Source organism: Saccostrea cucullata, unplaced genomic scaffold (genome assembly GCF_032062105.1).
Source record: "Saccostrea cucullata isolate Sc308-1 unplaced genomic scaffold, CSIRO_AGI_Scuc_v1 ctg18995, whole genome shotgun sequence".
NCBI classification, from domain to species: Eukaryota; Metazoa; Mollusca; class Bivalvia; order Ostreida; family Ostreidae; genus Saccostrea; species Saccostrea cuccullata.
Window position 1 is genome coordinate 1 of NW_026928566.1, and position 22919 is coordinate 22919.

General features: G+C 35.3%; 1 protein-coding gene and 1 long non-coding RNA gene across 2 annotated transcripts; one reads left to right on the top strand and one right to left on the bottom strand.

The window, feature by feature from the left end:
* The first annotated feature begins 1201 nt into the window (after positions 1-1201).
* LOC134277984 (uncharacterized) lies at positions 1202-1854 on the top strand. Its single transcript, XR_009994361.1, has 3 exons — positions 1202-1306; positions 1437-1538; positions 1666-1854. It is a non-coding gene; the product is annotated as an uncharacterized LOC134277984 (long non-coding RNA).
* Positions 1855-14052: 12198 nt separating this feature from the next.
* LOC134277981 (calpain-5-like) lies at positions 14053-20183 on the bottom strand. The gene is made up of 13 exons (XM_062760288.1): positions 20083-20183; positions 19550-19731; positions 19083-19214; positions 18689-18897; positions 18216-18402; positions 17728-17918; positions 16854-16931; positions 16418-16592; positions 16023-16145; positions 15477-15673; positions 14949-15073; positions 14653-14786; positions 14053-14329 (listed from the first exon to the last, which is right to left on the bottom strand). Exons 2-13 carry the CDS (start codon positions 19724-19726, stop codon positions 14141-14143), a joined length of 1917 nt encoding a protein of 638 aa, XP_062616272.1. The 5' UTR covers positions 19727-19731; positions 20083-20183; the 3' UTR covers positions 14053-14140.
* Between the last annotated feature and the right edge of the window lie 2736 nt (positions 20184-22919).

A 22919-nucleotide genomic window follows, 5' to 3' on the forward strand; every position in this document is an offset into this window, starting at 1 on the left:
TGTCTTTTGTACACTGTTGGCCTTTCTTTTAAAGATATATATGCCGTATTAGTGTTTTATTGCTAAAGAAATAAATATATGTGGTGTCTCATCAAATTACAATAGTTATGTAATTTCTGCAATTAAGACAATTCCACTCCATCACATTTATAAGTTTTGAAATATTATTTTGTAAAAATTATTTTCTCTCCGAATCGGATATTAAACCGCCTCTTATTGAAATATTCATGAACACGTGGTCTCGCATGCTCACAGCAAACAATGGTCCAATCTCGTGAATGAGCCGAAAAGCATGATGGTCCACTACGTTTTCACTACAAACACGTGGTTTAGGGAATTGTACGGTGCGAGTTCAATTGACGGCTGGAAAGCCATTTTACATTTTCTTTAAAACCTGTTTTAGAAAAATAGGAAGGATTGTTACTAATTGAGAATTCCCATGCTCACATAAACAAACAAATGCAGTTTTTCTTGTTAGCATGCCGTATGTTTCGAAGTTGTACGCATTGTTAACAATGTCAATACCTGAGCACACCTCAGAGTTTGTTGCTTTTTGTACCGAGGAATATAGTCACGTGAAATTGTCTTCTCACTGTCAGTAGAGCACGGGGAAATTGTAAACAAACGGACCTGTATATTATAGTGTGGCAACTCTTATTTTTAGCATTGTTCATTTGTATGCAAATGTTAGCATGGGATTCGTAGATGATAATGTACATAATGCATTAAGCGTGTAAATGCTTGGGAAATGTAACACGTCTTTCTGAGAGCGATTTAAAAAAAAAACTAGCCTGTTCGAAAAACACATGAAGTATTTATGTACTGATCATGAGTAGTAACCTATAAATGCATTAAATACAACTCATTGAGCTGATTGGTCAATTTGTCAGTCTTGTTGGTTCCTCGCTGAACAGACGTCACACAAAATAGTTTCCTCGACCTGATGATTCTCGTGATGCTTTTCCCGCGCACATGCGCAGATCCAACATAATCGTCAGTCCTTTATATATATGCATGAGAATATTGTGTTCTTTTCCTGACCAGTACTTTGTTAATACCGAATAATATTTCGTCGAATTTGAGAGAATTCTTCAATTTTGATAGCTTATCATACTTCAGAAATTTTTGTTTGGTTTCAGCTGTGCAAAAATACGGCATACATATCTTTAACACTTTAAACTTTTTTTTATTAAAGAGTTCCACCAAAGAGAGACAACTCCAAGCTACTGAGGAGAATGAGGAGGAAACATATATTCCCAGAAAACTCTTTCTGTTTAACATAGAATCTTTCATGGAGAGTCCAAAGGTAAACAACATTTTATTTCATTTTTTACATTTCTTTAGAGATATAATAAATATTCACATATTTTATTTTTTTTTTTCCTACAGGATATTACCAGTAATATTGCTAAGTTCTAGTATTCTCTCTCTTTCAGTGTAAAGAGCCAAATCTAGCTAAGTTTACTCCTTACCCCTCTACAAGCTTACCAAATTCATCAAGGGAGGATGACCATGCTCATGGATTATTTTCAGAAAAGGTATCTTTTTGATTAACATCGATAAAAATGTTATAATCTGTATTAAAAGTATTTTCTAACTTGACTGACTTTTCTTTAGAAATTTCAAATATTTTTTGTGCTTACACATTTTCTTTTTCTTCTTCAGAAATCATCTCCAAACAAGACAAGAAGAAGCATCAAAACCCGTGTTTTAAAATTTTTCAGACTGAGATAAATTCAGATTTAGAAAATGTTAAGATAAATGACTGCTAATACTAGAAGATTGTGTTTCGAGTTCAAACACTGATTTTTGTAAAATTTATTGATACTTTTAATTGAAATACATGATATCGAAAGATTTCATGTGTGTGTGTTTTTTTACCTTAAAGAAACCCAACATTTTTGCTATCCAGTGATTAATGTGAGATTGGAGTAAGTGGGAGATTAAGAGGAGAGTTTGAGATTGAAGTGAATGAGACAGTGGATAATGAGTGTGAAACTGCTGTGAGTGAAAGATTGGCTAATGAGTGTGAGACCGAATTGAGTGAGAGAGTAATGAGTGTGAGACTGGATTGAGTGAGAGAGTAATGAGGTGAGACTGGAGAGATTGATTGATAGATTGTATATTGTTTAACCTCCCTCTTGAGAATTTTTCACTCATATGGAGACGTCACCGTATGCTGGTGAAGGGCTTCAAATTTAGACCTATACTCGGCACTCAGGGCCATTGAGCAGTGAGGGTTCTTTATCGTGCCAGCGCCTACCATGACACGGGACCTACATTTTTAAGGTCATATCCGAAAGACCCGTGACTTTCATTTCTAGTGCCGAGCGCTTGGCGAAGGAACAGTCACTACCTTTGTTTACGTCTTAGGTATGACGCAGCGCCGGGAACGAGAATCGAACCCGGGCCTCCCGATCACGAAGCGAACGCTCTATCACTAGGCTACCGTGACCGGTGAGACTGGAGAGAAAGTATGTTATGAGTGTGAGATTGGAGTGAGAGAGTAATGAGTGTGAGACTGGAGTGAGTGTGAGATCGGGTAATGAGTTTGAGACTAAAGTAAGAGTGTGGATAATGAGTGTGTGACTGGAGTGAGTGATAAAGTAATGAGTTTGAGACTGGAGTGAGAGAGAGAGAGTATGTTATGAGTGTAAGACTTGAGTGAGAGAGTAATGAGTGAGACTGGATTGAATTAGAAGTGTATAGTAAGTGTAAGAAAGGAGTGGGAGAGAGTTGGTAATGAGTGTGAGACTTGAGTGAGTGAGAGAGTTGGTAATGAGTGTGAGACTGGAGTGAGTGAGAGGTTTTTATGTGTGACACTGGAGTGAGAGAGAGAGAGTATGAGTGTGAGACTGGAGTAAGAGTGAGAGACTGGAGTGTGTATGAGAGTTTAAAATGACTGAACATGAGAGTGTGGAAAGAGTATGAGACTGGAATGATAGAGAGTGTGAGACTAGCGTGAGTGAGAGAGTGATGTGTGTCAGACTGTAGTGAGTGAGAGAGTGATGAGTATGAGACTGGAGATGGTTAGAGAGTATGTAGTGTGAGATTGGAGAGAGGGAGAGAGTTAATGAGTGTGAGACTGGAGTGATGGAGAGAGTGGGTAATGAGTGTGAAACTGGAGTGAGAGAGAGTTAGTAATGAGTTTGAGACTAGAGTGAGTTAGAGAGTAATTAGTGTGAGACTGGAGTGTGTGAGAGAGTAATGAGTGTGAGACTGGAGTGAGTTAAAGAGTATGTCATGATTGTGAGATTGGAGAGTGAACAATGAGTGTGAAATTTGAGTCAGTTAGAAAGTGGATAATGAGTGTGAGACTGGAGTGAGAGAGAGGGCCGGATAATGTGTGTGAGACTGGAGTGATAGCGAGAGCGAGTAAGCCGACAGTGGAACGGGTGTAATTGAGTTTGTTTTTAATGTTGGATGGAGTGAGTGAGAGTTGGTAATGATTTTTTAAAATTCAAATACTGATTTGTTTTTGCAGAGAGATAGATAAATTCTGGGCTGGAATCTTTTGACTGGGGTGTGGACCCTCCCTCCCTTCCCCCTTTTAAAAAAAAATCTGGATCTGCGCATTAAAGTTTTAAAATATATGTCAACAACTGGAGATAACTTATGTGAAATTCGTCTACTGTGCATGCAATGACCTTTGACACTTTTTGAACTTTAACCTAACCATTTGCATTTCGGTTTATTTTACCCCAATCTATATTCTTGAACTTGTACTTACTAACTGTCATAGGTCCCGTCAACCACATGAAATATATTAATCCAATTAAATCACAAAATGATATACATATCACACTGCAGCATCAGCAATCTCATTCGGCAAACCTTTGCCGTTTCCGTCGCCTTCTTCAGATGAAGAAAGAATCGGTCAATCTGTGCCGAGTGGTGCTATCTACAAATGGATGACGCAAACCCGATGTGATGTAGAAATATTCAAAAAAGTGTTAACTTGTAAACATGTATAGTTCAAGAAAAAATTTTAAATTAGCAAAGCCAAGGATGTTTTCACATAACTTTGCTATCTAGGCCTATTTCAAAAAGTGTGTGTGAGGGTGGGGGTAGGGAGTGTTTGACAAAATTGATTGAGTATTTTCAGACTGATTATGAATTTTAAAGTATATGAAATTCATATACTTTCATATGAAATACATATACTTTAAGAGGTCGATTTGACGAATACATGAACTGTGTAAATTATTCAATTATTTTGACTTTTTCAATGGAGTGTGTATTTAAAGACATACACCTTAGTGCGGGTATTATTGCTTGTGACAAAATCTAGTTGTAATTTTAAACACACACGCCATATAATTATTTGTCTATAAGGTTGATATAAACTGTTGTTACTCAAAAAATATGTATTCACTGATCTTTGTTCGATTGTAGTACATTGTATTCAATTTCTCACCAGATAAAGTGCGCCTTTTACGCTTCGCGAGTTTTACGTTCCGCTCGCGGAGTGCGCCTTCTCGTGACAGATTGCATTGTTGCCTGACGTCACGGCGTCAGGCTGTATAAGGATTGATATTTGCAAGATCCGAAACTAATACGTCATACCAAGAGAGCTAGATTTTGTGCAAGCTGAATTTCATTGGAATGATTAACCTGCATTTTAAAAGAAACAGTTTTCAGAAAAAAGAACGATATCACTGATGCAAAATACTAGTGTTATTTCCTTCAATTTTTTTGCATGGAACAATTATTCCATATGATTCACCGTTTCAACATGTCCGTGTATCCTTTTTCAACTTGTCCGTGTATCCTTTTTTTCTGCATTTCTATACTACTGGATCAGTCCTTTTAGATTCTATTAAAAGGGGTGAATCGCTCTTTTCGCGCCCAATGTCACAGTAAGCTAACGTGCCTTTTCCTTGGATTGTTCTATTGTGTGAATGAGCGTGCTAGTTAACGTCTAAGGAATAAAGTTTGTTCTTTGAACCTTCTTCTAATACTTCTGAAATTCTACCTACAAATTTTATCTCATTGCGTGGACCATGCAGTCCACGCAGTAAGCATGGTCCACGCAGTAAATATATAAGCGAAGTTAAAGCAGATGCCCTGGACAAACGACAGGCTAGGCATGCGCGCGAATGCTAGAGAGTTCGCACCTTAGGTAACTTGCCCGTAGAATAATTCGCCCTATTCGAATTAAAATATGCCATTCATTGGCAAATCACGCTTTTAAATCTGCATATCGTATTTACACATTCATTGGCAGATTCAATTTCCTCTCTTTTTCAAATACTTTTTTCCTAAACATTGATTCTATGGTACAAACATTTAAAAGAAGTTACAGTATATAGATACATGTAACTTAACAACTTGAATGAGAAACGTCACTCAACGAACAGAGATACATGTACGTAGCTTTTAAAGCTTTTAAAGTAAAGCAAAATAATAATAAAAAATAATAATTCATAAAATTTTACAAATTAATTATTGTGTGATAAAGGTCTGTAGCAAGGGCTTTAGTCAGTGGCGTAGCATCGTTTTTGAAAGTAGGGGGTGGGGGCGGCCAGAGAAAAAAAATTACTACTTACCTGAAAAAGTTGAAAAGCAAAAACAAGGGATGAATGTGCCAAAAGTCGAAATACTATTTCGTAGGGGGTGGGGGGGGGATAGATAAACTTTTTTTCAGCGTCAATTACTTTCAGAACTTACGGTACATCACTATAAGATGGGGGGGGGGGGGCAACCAGGCTTTCAATTAACAATTTCTATAGTGTAAGTAAGGTTGGCAAAAAAAAAGTTGCTGTTGCTACGCCCCTGTTTAATGTATGTATGTGTGTGTTGGGTGGTGGGGGCTCCGACAAAATAAAAATCAAATCTGCGTTATACAGCGGTGTGCAACACGTGAAACATCAGATCTCCATTTTTCCCATGATAAATTTCTTCCGCATAAATCCAGAACAGGTGTTAAGTCCCAGCCAATATGTGTTATACGTGTCAAAATAACCCGATTTTTAAAACATGTTAAAACCGACAAAACTAAAGATCGCTAATCGGAGATAAAATTTCACATTTGTGCTTTGAGACTACAATCAGTTATACATGGCAGATAATTTTAAAAATAAGTGAACAAACCTTACATGAATATTCCCTACACCTAGAAATTTTCTTAATTGAATTTTAATTAGAAAAAAACACGCATATGGTCAACGTATTGCAGTCCTTTTTTAAAGGACAGCAACTTGTTCTTTAAGAAATCTTTTTCTAATTTGTTTCCAGATCCAGCGGATTGTTTACTACATAAATGGACTAGTCCAATAATGAACAACACAGTTCAAAAGTCATGGAACATTGTATCCCCGTTTCAGATGCACACAATAGATAAGAAACCAGTACAAAATCTTGGATTTTTCATTCCACAAAGGCCTAAATATTGAATTTTCTTATTTCATTCTCAATGTATGATAGTGGTACAACCCACAAAAGTATTGCCCAAAAGGTTTACATGTATCACTCCTCATGCAGATATTGATTGATTTAGTCGGGCAAGCTTTTTAAAAAGGTGTTACTTGTATTTAAAAAGGATTGAATTGCTATTTTTTTTCATCGGAAATCCCGATCTCGATTTTGAACTATATAACTCGAAAAATATTTATACATTGATCTGTGTTCGATTCTAGTAAACTATATGGGAAAAAAGATTGATTTGTCATTTTTATTTCTGCCACATTTCAATGAACGACTAGAGATAAGAATGGAACAAGACATTCATTCATTCATTCATTCATTCTTTATTTCCACTATTACAGTGATTAATGAAAATTGAACAAACACACACAAAAGGATATCACATTTGAGATAAACAGGTGAATTGCATGCAAACACACACACATAAATATATAGAGAGAGAAGAAAAAAAAATATTTACAATGTTTTAGATCACAAAATCATTTGGGATCATTACTTCATACACACACATATATATATGTCCTCGCTTGAAAAAAAAATCTATAAATGAACTTTGGGAATAAGATATAAAGAAGCTGGAAGCATCCCTCACTGGCAGATTTGCAATGCGGAAAGATTGCGCATATAAAAGGCACAAGCATCGACAACAAAGCGAAAGTTTCGTAACTGGAAGTTTCGGAGGTTGAAGGCGGATAGAATGGTGTTCGGCTTACGGCCTAGAAGAATCAAGAACAGCTCATCATCTGTAAGGGCACACAGTTCAACACACAGGTTAATGTCAAAGTAATTAATTACATCCTCCCACCACTGATTGCGTATATCATATGTGATACGACACGTACACGACGCATGGTTAAATAGATCAACGTATAGAAATCCACAAAGGGGACAAATTTTTGTAGTTTCTCGAAGAGATTCGGAAACTAATTTGCAAATGAATTTGCACAACGAGATCTCATAACAGTTTTGGGGAATTCGCCAGAATAAAGCAGGATTTCCATCCTGAAATATTTTCCGGAAGCGGACGAATCCAGGATCATCTGAAACGCGTGTGTCTCTCCGGAGCTTATTATATCGAAAAGTCGCAGATCTCACAATTTGTTTCCAGGCAGGCTTTGAAGGGAATGAGCCACCTGTAAGCCACTCACTCACATACTGGCAAAGGTCGTAAGTACACAAGAGAATCAGAATATCAGGAATAAAACCTAGCTGTTTATGAGCGATCCCTGCCAAGTAAGAAAACAGTCTAGTTAAGAAGATTTTCTTCGACAGAGTTTTGTATTCCAGGCGACACAGACGACCAAAAAATAGAAGCTTCCTTGCATCAATCTCGGCTTGTATTGGAAGAACTTCAAAAAGGCTTTCACAAATGTCAGACCTTGTTTTTGTAGGTAGATTCTGGGCGTTTTTAACCACTAAATGTTGGAAGACATTCAAACGATGTAAATCATTTGAGGCCATGTCATTCCATAATTCACATCCATAGAGTACCGATGGTAAGACAACTGATTTGTAGAGATGAGAAAGTGTTAAAGGGTTCAGGTATCGAGATCCAATATCATTCAGGGCGAAATATGAGTTTTTACCCTTTCGACATGCAGAAATTATCCTATCTGAAAGATTGCACTTATCATTGATAAGAATACCGAGATGATTACAGTTGTCGAGACAAGGAATGGTTTCGTTTCCCAAGGACCATACATAGTCGAGGTGTTCTCTGACATTTTTTGCGCGGAATCTCAGAATGCAGGATTTTTTAGCATTGAACGTAAATCGCCATCTCCTGGAATATTCGAATGCAATGTTCAGCATTGTTTGAAGGGATGTAGGTGAAAGTCCTATGCATGCTAGATCGTCTGCCAATGAGGGACAACTACATGATATATTAAGAATGCCCGAGTGATTGGATGATTTTTGTAGAATATTAATCAAATCGTTAATGAACACAAGATACAAGAATGTAGAAAGGACACCTCCTTGCCTAACGCCCTGCTGGACAGGAAACCACCTTGACTGAGTTTGATTAACTATAATAGCACTTGATGTATCAATGTGACAGTCCTTAAGTATAGACCAAAGTTTTCCTGTTACACCCAGTTCATACAATTTCAATAAAAGAGCATGTCTCCATACAGTGTCAAATGCCTTTGTACTATCTAAAAAAACTGACATAAACATTGCTACCCTGTTCTAAATTGTGAAAAATAGTTTCATGTAAGTTGAACGATGCCGTCAAACAACCTAGCTTCTGTTGAAAACCTTGCTGTTGGGGATTTGGAAATAATTTATCAACTAATACGTGTTCAGAAATACGGGTATAAATTATACTTTCAAAAATCTTTAAAAAGCATGACAATAAAGCGACTGGTCTGTAGCTATTGCACGAAGTTTTAGATTTATCCCCACCCTTGTATAACGGTACAACGAATCCCCGTTTCCATGCACAAGGTATCATCCCATGCAGCACAATAGCATTAAACATTTTCACAGTACAAGCAAGGGCACATTCGCCACCGAAAATAATGTGTTCATATGTAACTCGATCAGCACCAGGTGCTTTTCTGTATACTTCAGCTTGCGAACGATGGGCGTTAATTCCGTTACAGTGATTGGTCCACCGGGGATGTCGCCGCTATAATGATCACACAGCTTTTCAATGTCTGCATATTTCTCTTCAATTTGGCGATGGAAGTCTTGGTCAAATGATGAGTCATCAGAGAGAGAATATATGTTTTGAAAGTGTGTTGCAAAGGCTTCAGCGACTCCAGAAGGATTGCAATAGGTAACCCCGTTTTCACCGCAAATTTCAGGATAGGTACGAGAAGATCGGCGTTTCTGCCTTTTTACATGTACCAACTTCCAAATTAGGCGGATATCGCAGTCGGCTGCTTCGTCAAGATCACGATATACACCACTCATATAGCGTTCGGTTTCGGTATCAAGTGCATTTCTAAACTGTCTTTTGGCTCTTTTGTAGTTTCGATAACTTTCATGAACCATACCCCTAGGTCTCCCTTCATCTATCCAGAGACGCCGCATTTTTCTTTCTAATACATGGAATTCTTTTACCTCTTCGGTCCATCCCGGTTTTGTATGTGGATTAAATCCAGCTTGGGGTATATTGCGCTCAGCGGAGTTTATCAGGATTGAACACAAATCAAAATAAAAATTGTTTATGTGGTGATAGACTGGATATCACGCTTAAGTATACCCTGTAGATCTTGCTGCATATATGACCTATAAGACTCAATAGCAACAGACGTAGCTTTATGCCATGCCGCTACTTTAAAGTTATGGTGTGTGAGATAGTGATGTAAGCACTTGAAGCTTAGTTCAGCAAGAACCGGTAAATGGTCTGAGGTGTTACAGATTTTACCTTCCTCAAAATTTTTATAAGACACTAATTTATCCAAAATGGATTTGTGGAAAAAAATGTAATCTAACATTGTGCATTTTTGAATAAATGTAAATTGTTCACCTTCTACACTGAAATCTGACCCTGGTATGCAGAGGTCACATCTCTGCACAAAACTCGAAAGGATCTGAGACTTAACAGGGTTTGTATTAAGGGGGCTGATACAACTATTATTCAAATCACCTGCAATCACAACAATGCCATATGAACTATAATAATTGTACAGGCTTTTAACAACATTGAGTTCGTGTCTATATGAATCTACATTACCATCAGCAGGTAAGTATACACCAAAAATATACATGACATTGGCATAGTTATCTTTGACCTCAACTCCAACAACACGGTTAGAATCATTACAAGTTACCTCTTTAACGGAGTACTCAAGCGAATTTCTAATGAGTAGTGCAACACCACCCTTACCTACAAAGTGTGAGCTACATGCCAGTCTTGGATTTACATAGCTATCTGTTTCTACCTTGACAATGCTTTTATAATCTTTATGTATAGAATCTAAATACCTAAACGAGGTAGAGTTATCTTTTAACTTATGTTCTGATATTACTGCAAAGTCAGATGGCTGCCACAAAACGAGTATTCACGTGTAAGCTTTACAGAATAGAGGTACGATTTCTTACTAAGGTACTATGAATTGTCTTCCCAATGTTTAGAATCGGATCTCAGTTTTTATTAAAGACCACCTCTGGCTTTTATTCATCATTTGTTGATCTTTATCCTATTCTGATATTCATTTTTGTTGCTTCTGAATCAATCTTTCAAGTTGAGTTGAACTAAAAAGAATCCAGTAAAAGTTTGTTTTAATTAAATTGTATTCAATAGAGCGAAAGCTGTTATTACTTTTTTGGAGAGATGTTGACACCAATGAAAGCACTTTCAGAAATGCACAAATCAATGATAGCAGGGTTGTCTAAGAAACAGATGTATGAGGAATGTGACGCATTAGTTGAACAACTATCCACCATCTTAGATTCAGCAGCAACTCCAGAGGAGATGCAGAAAAAATGTCGATGCATTAAATATGATGGTAAGTTTTTGCATATCCTACTCATTAAACGAGTTTTTAGGATCTATCGGTATTCTATCAGAACTGGAGCCAAAGCCTGTCATACATGTATTTGAACATGCATGTATGATCTGCCGTCTTGTTGGCAAGGACATAAATATTGCCCACAATTAACCATTGCATTAATTGAAAACAGAGCTTCTTATCATCATTTATTTACCAGTTGAATTTTTTTAGAACAATGTAATAATAACTTGAAGTTAAGGACAAGTAGAAGTTAAATAACTTAATTGATTCGTGAAATTTACCAACTCTTTTTCTGTTATTTTTAACGGATATTCTTTTACCAAAATTAGAAGTCAAAAAATCTTTAAGTGAGAAAATTTGAACTTATATAATTTGATTATATAATTTGATCCAGATACACAGCGGAAGTTGTCTGACGTCATTATGGAGGAAATTGACAAAGAACAAAGTCGTGACTACGTGGAGATGTATGCAAGCTGGTTAAAGAAGCAAGAGGAACTGGAAATCTTGATATCTTAAAATTGAAAGCAGCATTCCTAAACTTTTTACTATGTTAATTTTCATGTTAATACAATGTTTGTAATATGCACCTTTTTATACATGTAGGTACAGTGTATAAACCTTCACAAAATATTCCTACCTTTTTTAAAATGTAATAATTTTAAAGAAGAGCAAGGATACATGTATCAGAATGTTCACATACACTGTAGAATATGCTATTATTTAATAGATTATCCCCTCGCAACGGAGTTGGAGGAAATATAGTAATTAACGCAATTGTGTGTGTTCGTTTGTGGGTGAGTGATTTAATTCTGTGAAAAACGGAATTGACTCTGTTTGCATTGATTTAACGATACTTCATATATTTTCTTGACATGGAAAACCAAAATAAAAGTTAATATTTATACATGTAGTTTCATCATGAACATATGACAGTGAAGGTGAAGGTCATTGAAACAAAATCTTGTCTGAATTTTAACAAAGCAGCTAAATAAAAAAAAGGTTGTAATATATGAATGACATTGTTTGTGTTCTTGATTGTTATCAGAATATTTCTCTCAAAAAGTTTAACTTTTTTTAACCAGTCGATGACAACAATAATAATTTTGACATTTATTGTTTTATTTTTAATTATATTTATAACTTTACTTTTCACGTTATCTGAAGTATACATATCAAACTTGATGTCTAACAATTACATGTGAATGTACATGTATATTTAATATTTACTACTTACTTAGTAAAATATATAAATGTGACATTCTATTCCCAAATGACTTTGAATTTGATTAATAGATATTAGGTTAAATTAATGAAGGTTATATTTTTTTATGTCATTATTGTTTTGAAATACCCTGGTCTTCACAGTGATGGATTAAAAGTAAAAAATTATCACATCATTAGAACATTTTTTTCGATGTGTTGTAAACATATCATGGAAATCCGAAAGTGATCAGTTTCCTTATCTTTGCACAATATTAGTTACACAGTCAGTTAGTGACCTAATACGGATTCATACAGGGTATGAAATGGAAATCCGTATTGGGCGAGGCGAAGCCGAGTCCCAATACGGATTTCCATTTCACACCCTGTTTGAATCCGTATTAGGTCACTAACTGACTGTGTTACGAATTTATCCCACTGAAGACCTTTTTCAATATAAAAAATATATTTGTGCAGATTATGAAGACATTTAGTCGTTTATTTATTCGCAATTATCTGAACACATTTAATTGGAGTTTTAATCCAATACCAATCAACATAAAAATGTCGTTAGGAACCTACGGTAACGAGAAATTTAACTAAACTACCTACGTAAACCGTTTCTTAGCCGCCAGTTTTATTTACAATTATAACAATGCTTCGAACGAAATCGCGTGCCCGATTTTCATATTACGCCTCGACGGAGACGTAATATGGAAACGGAGACGTAATACGGAAAATTTGAGGGCGTCATGTGATTAACTTTTATCCACTCAGTAATCGACAAATTTGTCTGAAGTGGGATAATATGTATATATAAGGTTCAACGAGTTTTAATAAAAGGTGTTTTGAAATGCTTTTTATGGAACAATTTCAGTTCTCTCTAATCAAATTGTTCAGACGTGCTACTAGTATTTTGTTTTTTTTCTAATTGTTTGCAGTGTAATGAACAGAAGAGAATTTTACTACTTTTTTGTTTTTTGCTTGGAAAATGCTTGAAGAGTGAAATTTTAATGTCAATATTATTACATCCCGAAGTTGTCCACCATATTTACTAAACTGGATTGATTTCAATTTAGGGACAATATGTTTTTCTGTCTTCTTTTGGGGGGTGTACATCGTTTATTTATTCGCAATTATCTGAACACATTTTAAGCATTTACCCAAGATATACACGTACTTCTACTTCCAGTTTCATTTATTGATATGAACAAAGCAGAGACTTCTGTTACAGCTCCATTGAAAACTTGAACCAAGACAGAGATGGAAATGATTCCAAAATTTAACGGTGATCAATTACTGTTAATGTTATATTCTATAAGAGTCACATGCTATGTTTTCAATAAATTAGGTACATGTACGACATGTATATATTGTTTACTATCGTGCCATTTTACCTATTTAAAAAAAACGGAAGTTGCTTATCCTGTGTATTTTTTCGAGTTAACAAGGTGTACTTTTTTTTAAATAGAGGAGTTTCCATTCAATCAAATATGTAGCATGTTTTTTTTTAAACTTTGATAACCATTTAAGTGAAGTACCGATAGCTGGGGGAAAATGCTCAAACACATGCAGTACCATCACAGATTTCGAGATGAACGGAAGTATTGATGATGAGTGAAAAACATTAACAAGACAAAGTTCAATTTTTGTTGATAGAACATTTCAAATCATTTGGTTGATATGGTAACCTAGCTATAATCCACGCACGGGGAGGACTCTTCCCCTTATAATTTATTGCTATTGTATCACAAAAAAGTAATAACCTTTTTTAACAGCATTTTGTCGCAAAATGCTGCATTTTTTTAAAAGTATTTTGTCGCAAAATGCTGCATTTAGTTTATTTATTGTAATACTGTGCAAACTCAACAAAACATTGACACTGTTCTTCTATATACAATATTCTTAGAATCTGTATGTTGTAATACTTTGGTTGAATTTCATCTCTTAATTAAGCGTAGAACGTGTATTATTTTGACTCCGCACACACCTGAGTTACTTTCCCTTGTGAAAAGGGGGGGGGGGGGCTTTTTTGAATGGAGTGGTTAAACATTATCCATTTCCTTTGCATGTAATATAGTCACTGTAAGCGTTCCTTTTTGTTTCGTGCTTTCTTCCTTTCCTTTCCCATACAAAGGAAATTGTAAAGTTTTTCCCGTGTATTTAGATTTCTCGTTCAAAGGAATCACACATTGTCCAAGAAAATCGTCCTTTATTAAATTGTCATTCCAAATCTAATTTGAATAATAATAAAAAAATATTGATGTGGAAGATAAACCAAACACTTGTTAAGTTTCGGATAGGCGTTTAACTTTTTTTTCAAATTACTCATTTAAAATACGCTTGTCATATACTAAGTTACACGAAAAAGATAGTTACTGATATCTAGAACTTTTAAAATGCATATTCAGATAATCTAGTTTCATAGTTCATAAAATACAAGCAAACTATGTATTCCATTTCTATTAATTGAACTGTAGCAATATACTGTAAAATTTTTGATAATTTTATTAAAAAGATAAACTTCCATTTAATAAGAGCAATCACGTGCACATACCTCTATTTTAATGTCCCCGTCTTTCTTTTGGTAAAAGGTAATTCTTTCCCCCCAGTTCGGGTTTTTGGTACCCTTACATACACTGGTTTTTACTTTCGTCCCCTCACAGACAACTTCACAATAGGGATCCGGATCTGTACATAGAGTTTTAAGTGAAAACGTAATTACAGAGTCAAATTATTGCATTAATATTATATTTTAAAAATTCTTCCTTTAATATAAAAAGCCACTCCACTGATATGATTATTCTAGATGAATAAAAGTTTAATTTTTCTTTGAATTAACTACATGTATACCTAGGAGAGGTGTAGTACTTTCTAGGTTGTCGGCGCTGTTTATCGTGATTTGTGTCGCAGCAGTCGGGGTTTTACACAGGAATGAACAACACTTAGGGGGCTGTGGCTCGTCATAGCACAACTCCCTTAAAAATAAATTTGAAGTAAAATGAAATGTTTGTTTACATTAATTTTTCTTGACATTCATCTTCGTTAGCCAAGGGTGACCATCCGCTCCTCTCCTCTTGGCTGTAATTGACGTCAATCACAACTTCTTGGGCCTTTCCGACTACCGGAAAAACAACTGTTTTCCGACCTCTGACGGAAAGATGCTCTCCACCTGCAAGTGGTGCGTCTCCATATAGTAAAAAAAATTGACGTGTTCCATAAGGGGGCGCTCATCAGCGCTAACCAAATCCTTACTCAATCTGCAAAGGGGTGTAAAAAGAAGAGTAGCAGATCGTCAGCCTTGGCTATAGCGAAGCTTCTTAAGATGCTTAACATTAACATTATGCATGGGATCAATGCAAATAGACTTCATTTACTCACTTGAAGTCAGGGGAAGAACTGAAGTACATGCGTAAAATAAATTTCGTTTTCTGGTCTGGCTGATGGGTGGTTGGGAATATCACATATCGACCCCGCTTGAGCGTGGCGCGTTCCATAATATCTCTGCAGACTCCATATCCTGAGCAATGAGCCGTCTCCATCTTATCGTGCATTCTATACTCTCGATTTAAATCGGTCTGAAATAAATATTTTTAAATCATTGTTAAAATGATAAATAAATAAAATTTTATATTTATCAAAAGCTCTTTCATTTTATTGAATTTATAAATATCAAAATGATAAAAATATCGAAATTAGATTTTAACAAGATGTGTGGCCTCTTTCTAGGAAATATTTTTGATTAAATTTATTAATCTCTGTTTATTGTGAGTTTATTATGTTAATTGATGCACAAAATACTGTTTTTGAACATAAAAAGTCACTTAAAAAATTATTTTAAATGGTTTTTAAATTTTTACATAGTCAGTCACCTTGGTTTAGAACAAAAACAATAATAATTTTTTTAGGAAAATTTTTCATAGTCACCTTGGTAATAAAGAAACCGATTCCGTACATGTCCTTTCCTTTCTCGCCCTTAAATGCCCGTGTGTCTGCTTGTTGTAAAGAGACTAAAACCTCGTCTTCTTTATCGTTTACGTCAAACACATACTGGGAATAAACAAACTAAATAATTTCAAATATTCAACACTGCAACATTGATTCCCAGAATGTAAATTAGAGGTAATGTCTAACCTCACTTGCTCGAATTCAAACCGAATTGAGTATTCGGGACATCAAACTTATAATACAGACAATCAGACACAGTCCAATTCCATTTCAACATATCCAAGGTATTCGAGATATTTATTTTCGATATCTATACAAATGTTTCACTGTATGTGCAAATATAAGACCTTAGATGATAAATAAGATCGTATTACCTGAGGATTTTGTAGGTAGTTTTCGTTGCCAAAAGACCCGCCACATCTACCATCCGTCCACTCGCCTTTCCCTACACCCTCGTGCCACGTCTTAGACAGAGAGAAGAATGAGGTATTGATTAGATGGCAAAGGTCAAGACTTGTGAAGTTCTTACAGAAATCCTCGAACGACATCCTGTAAAGGATTCAGGATCGTTTTATTGCTTGTCTATATGCATGTATATGTGAAGCAACCAGAGAAGAAAGCGCGATTTTCGGTGGAATTGGGTTTACAGTACCTGTCAAAAAACTGTATTTCAAAGGTGAAATCAGAATAAACTTTCAATAACACTCATAATTTGATGTATCTACTCAACAATTTCCCCTATATACTAAATATTTTTGGATTGTATATAATATTTTAGAAAAGGTTTTTCAAATAATATAATATATTTACCAAAATTCTCCATTATCTTCTATGGTGATTCCTAGTTCTTTTTTCTCGCTATCGCTGACTTTAGCCCACTCTTCCGACCTACAAGTAGCAATTCATTAAAAAAAACAACCCAGTTTAAAATTACGTTAAAATTCATATGCATGCAAATGAAAATGATATACATTTTTCATCAATGGATACAGAAAAAAAATGATGAGTACTATCAGATATTTTGTTGTCTTCATCTAAACACAATTCACTGTCTGAATCTTTGGTTAAAATTATATAATATCCGACAAGACACACTATAAAGTTTTATGCAAAAACCATATCATCGTGATTAAAATGATACTATTTTTCCCTTTTTCTAAGTTTACTCAGTCTCCACATTGAAAACCTCAGTGCTACTCAGAAGTACCTTAGTCTCTCAGTAGCAACCTCAGTATCACTCAAGGTTTTCTCAGTACACCTCAGTACTACCTCAGGGTGTTATTGGATTCTCGTTGCCTTTCTGATACGTCCAGTTAATGTCTTAATTGGTTTTTTTTTCATTTCAACATCAATCTTTATACTATCAGGGTCACCAATAGACGCAGGACCCTTGAATTTGTGAAAATGTCCAATAGCAGAACAAATTTTAAGGACAAAAATCAAATTTCAGAGTTTTGTCGCACTGCTACATGTTCCATCTTCTTCAATCATTGCCTCCCATTATACCCGCTATAGCTCTTAGAACACCACTTTCTTCCCCAGAATCGAACCCTTCTCCTAATTTTTCTGTGCCTCCATGCATTCACTTTCAAATTCTCCCTCATTTTATTTAGTGAAATTTGTCTGTCTGTCCCTATATATCTTTACGAAGAAATTTGTGAATTTGCAATTTGAGAATCCTTACCCATCGCTCCATGCCCCGGTCCACTCTGTGCCACCCCAGGGATTGCGGCACCGTACCATTTCTATAGACTCCCGCTTAAAAAAAGACAGGAGACCTTGACCTAGTTTTATTTTCCTTACATCTGTGACACTATAGGCGTGACCTTTCACCAGGCCCGTGCTGGTCTTATCCTCCATTTCACCGCCCCTTGCCTTGAGAATGTAAAAATATCAGACAATTTATGTTGTAGAAAGTCTAAATCACATGCATACAAACAAATGGATACTTGTAAATGTTGTAGTTTGATAACGTATAAATGTAAAAAAAAAAAGTATACATGTACTAGGGAAACCAGTTTTAATGAATTTACGCTTGTAACGAAGTATTCAAGTGTTAATTTTCCGTGATTTAAAGAAAATGTATTTGAACAAACGGATATGACGTATTTACGTTTATAACGTCAGTTGGTCCCTGACATTCCAATATACGACGCAAGTTTTATAACTTACAGAGATTGAAGCACTGATCAGAGAACGGTTTATAATGGCGGAGCTGAGTATTTTGAATAATTCTTGTTTCTTTTCCTCCGACTTTGTGTAGTTACACACGGTAATATCCTCCCCTATTCCCCCCGTCATGTCGACCAGAGCGTCCTTAGCATGACCTCCTATCAACACTTCGTAACTGCCATGAATCCTACAAAGAGTTAAAAAGAACAATTTTCGAGCAAAAAAAAAATTAAATCATATGATGCTGTTTTAAGATTGATATAATGTTGATATACAGTTGTATATACACATGCCATAGTCCACACGTCGCAATCCATGGCTAGAAAGTACGATCCTATCCCATTCTAAGAGAAAGCAATATGCGGACTCCGAATCGTGGCTTGAGATGAGGCATAGTCGATTGAAATTCCAAACATTCAATGAAATTGTATTACATGACTTTTGTATTAATAAGAATTTTGAATTTGACTCACTTTGCGTAGGCTTTCTCCAGCAGAGCGGACCAGAATTCGTTCCGGGTATTGGAGTGGATGTAGATAAGATTACCATGTCGAGTTGGTAGGTAATCATCCACAACCACATCTGTCCACTCTCCTAAAATCCAGAACCGGAAGTGAAATATTCCGGCATATTTGTTTTTATTTTCCGGAAGCCACTCTTGTTTATCAATTTCCGGTACAATCTGCAAATAATTGCGATTTCTTTATATCGGAATACCATGGATACAAAATATCAATTTTAAGTATTCGTTAGTACTCAAATTGTGGAGTACTTGATTTGATATATACGGATTCCTTGGACATGGAAATAAAAAGCACAGTGTCTACATCAGATATTAATAATATTTTGTAATATATTGTGTCGTACCTTTTTCAGAAGTTTTGGTTTCTCGGCTATGCACGCAGCTGCCGCTACAAACCAACAGTTTCCAAGTGAACCTTGGTGAAAGTCGTCAGTGCTGCCGCCATCAACAAAGAATTTAGGATCTCCAGACAACTCCTAATGAGTTAATTAATTAATATTTATTTTTCAGAAATCGATTTAAATAATTTATAATCTCAAGTTATATCAATATTATTATTTTAAATAAATATCTTAGTTTAAGAATATCCGCATTTATATGCAATCGATGGGTTATTTTATAATAAATTATATGATATTACACCTAAAGGAAGTACTTGTTAATATTATTTAAATACCTATAGATTGCGAATATTACATCTTTTTTAAGTAAGTTACATTGAATATCACGGTTTTCTAGATCTATATAATTTGTAGTAGATAATTATTTTTCTCCATTAATCAGCTCTCAGTTCCGTATAAGATTTTCTTACTCCGGGTCTTTTCCATACAATGTCAGAAGGCGCAGATTTGGTGTAAAACAAAGATGAAGAATCTGGGGGAAATTCCGGATCTTGGAACAGCGTTCCGGAACTCACACACTGGGACTTCAGTTTACTGTACACTTGCCCCTTGAAGGGAATAGCAGAATCAAAAAGCCCTAGTACCATCGTACCTGTAATTTCGATCTGTAATGTTACTGAAAGATCGGAGAGAAATTTAAAGTACAGTCATGTACGTGTACAATAGATACCCCTGCTCCAGATGACCCGATGCTTTAAAATACATTTGAATCTTGTGATGCAGTTTTAAAGATTAGAAAAAGGTCACTTATTATGCATGTTATGTATATGAAAATAAACACATCAGGTTTGTGCATTATTTACAAACGATACAACGAAAATATATCTTAAATCGATAGCTTTTCATCTTTCCGGAACACTGATCTTCGAATTCGTTTTACAGCTATTTTATAGAAATGCACAGGTCTTATTAATGTTATTTAAGCAATAATTTGTCTTTTTACCTGATATGATGATTCCACATCAGAAAATGTACTTAAAAATCCATAAAACCATAAAACACTTTAAAGTAGAACAGCAGTTGTTTACATGTCGCTAAGCTGATCTGAGGCCATTTAAACAATCTGTTTAATGAAACAATCAGTTTAATGATATGTGAACGCAATCAGATATAACGGGGTGATTGCGCAACTACACGTAAAATGTATTGCTTGTCTATTTCTAAATACTTGACGTTTGCAGCTGGATTTAACTTCTTTTGTAGTCATACAGCACCGATTCTAATTTAATGTCCGTATAACTACAGTATAACTATACGCAGTATCTTTTTAAACAAAACCAAATAAATTTAACTAAAACACTAAAGATTCGTTTTTAGCTCACCTGAGCCGAAGGCTCAAGTGAGCTTTTCTGATCACATTGTGTCCGTCGTCCGTCCGTCCGTCTGTCCGTCCGTAAACTTTTCACATTTTCGACTTCTTCTTAAGAACCACTGGGCTAATTTTGACCAAACCTGGTACAAAGCATCCTTGGGTGAAAGGGAATTTAAATTGTTAAAATGAAGGGCCAAATCCCTTAACAAGGGGAGATAATCAAGAAATGACAAAAATAGGGTGGGTTCATTAAAAAATCTTCTTCTCAAGAACCACTGGGCCAGAAAAGCTGAAACTTATGTGGAAGCATGGTAGGGTAGTGCAGATTCTAAATTGTTCAAATCATGACCCCCGGGGGTAGGGCGGGGCCACAATGGGGAATCCAAGTTTTACATAGAAATATATAGGAAAAATCTTTTAAAATCTTTTTCTCAAGAACCATTGGGCCAGAAAAGCTGAAACTTATGTGGAAGCATCCTGGGGTAGTTTAGATTCTAAATTCCCTCTTTGTGCAAATCATGAAGGGATTGGGCGGGGCCACAATGGGGAATCAAATTTTTACATAGAAATATATAGGAAAAATCTTTTAAAATCTTCTTCTCAAGAACCATTGGGCCAGAAAAGCTGAAACTTAATGTGGAAGCATTGGGGTAATAGATTCTTAATTGTGCAAATCATGACCCCCAGGGATTGGGCGGGGCCAAAATGGGGAATCAAAGTTTTACATAGAAATATATAGGAAAAATCTTTGAAAATCTTCTTATAAGAACCATGGGCCAGAAAAGCTATATATTGGAAGCAATTTATTCTTAATTTTGCTAATCATTGAAGGGCGGGGCCACAATGGGGAATCCAAGTTTTACATAGAAATATATAGGTAAAATCTTTAAAAATCTTTTCAAGAACCAACTGGGTCAGAAAAGCTGGTATTCTGGGGTAGTGCAAATTCTAAATTGTTCAAATCATTACCCCTGGGGGGGGGAGGGGTAGGGCAGGGCCACAATGGGAAATCAAAGTTTTACATAGAAATATATTGGACTGTCTTTGAAATGCTGAAACTTATGTGGAAGCATCCTTTGTCAGTGTTGATTTCAAATTGTCTAAATTATGGCAGTGGGGTAATAATGTCACAATATGTATTACAAGGGGGAAATTCAGATAATGAACAGATGGTCAAAGCTTCTCAGGTGAGCGATGTGGCCCATGGGCCTCTTGTTATTATTATTCTACATCTACATTATACAGCGTTCCATCAAACATGATAATTATGAATATATAAAATATATGAACTGTGCAACGCAATAGTTTTGTATACAACGCACAAACAAATGTTTTCAGTAGACCATGCAAATAAGAAGAGTTATTTCGCCATTGGCCGCCATTTTGGTGGTCAACCTATTCCTTCATTATCAAACCAACTTTTTATACTGGGATGGGAAGCATTGTTCTTCTTAAAAAATATACATTTGTTAGAGCCTCCTTTATTTCATAATATTATTGCATAAAGATTGTTCCCAAATATTTTTGCTACACCTTCATTTGGTAGAACAAAGAGGGCAAGTTACTTTGAGCATGTTGACACCCCAATATAGTGGCCAACGGGAAATTTCTCTTGTTAATTTTGGTCTACTGAAAACTATTTATGGCGCACAACATGAAGAGTATACATGTATATTATATAAAACAACATGAAAAATGATTAATAAGGCCAAGCCTTAAAAAATTCTTCGTTTGCAGTTGCCGACCCATAATTTTTTTTAGACTGGGTAGGTTGGTAGGTAGGCATTCTTCTTTTTTTTTTTTTTTTTGGAAAAAAAAGTGTTTTCAGATTTTAGTTAGATAACATAAAAAGTTTTTCATATGACTACTATACATAAATAAGCCCCACTCTTGGTATAAACTACTGACTGATAAAGACAAAAATTATCATTGAAACACTTTCAATATCCTGAAAAAATTGAAGAAGAAAAAATTATATTACAAAATGGCTAAAAAAAAAAAGTTTGGGTCGGGTGCATTTTCTACGACGGCGTATTCGTGCCATTTTAACAATGTAGAATTTTTTTTAAAAATCACTTATACGATTTAATAAATCTTTTGTACAATTTAATAAATCGTTTGAACAATTTAAAAAATCGTTTGTACAATTTAAAAAAATCGTTTGTACAATTTAATAAATCATTTGTACAATTTGTTTATTAAATCGTTTGTAAGATTTTTTAAATCGTTTGTACGATTTAATAAATCGTACAAACGATTTATTAAATCTTAAATCATACAAACGATTCAATAAATCGGACAGGGGGTGGGGGTGGGTAGCACCCGCTGTCATTTCGTTCTATTACGCTGGAAGACTAGGTTTCTAAATCAGTGTCGCACTGGAAGGCTTACACTTGGTTTCTCGATCAATGTTGACTTTTGCCACGATCTAGCTCTCTCGAAGGCGTGGTTTCATCAGAAAGGGTAAT

Coding starts and splice junctions, on each gene's coding strand:
- LOC134277981 (XM_062760288.1), bottom strand. CDS start 19,726: ATGGTACTAGGGCTTTTTGATTCTGCTATTCCCTTCAAGGGGCAAGTG. Junction 15,074..15,476: donor AGTTCTTCCCCTGACTTCAA/GTGAGTAAATGA, acceptor TTTATTTTTAAG/GGAGTTGTGCTATGACGAGC. Junction 14,330..14,652: donor ACGGGGACATTAAAATAGAG/GTATGTGCACGT, acceptor TATTCAAATTAG/ATTTGGAATGACAATTTAAT.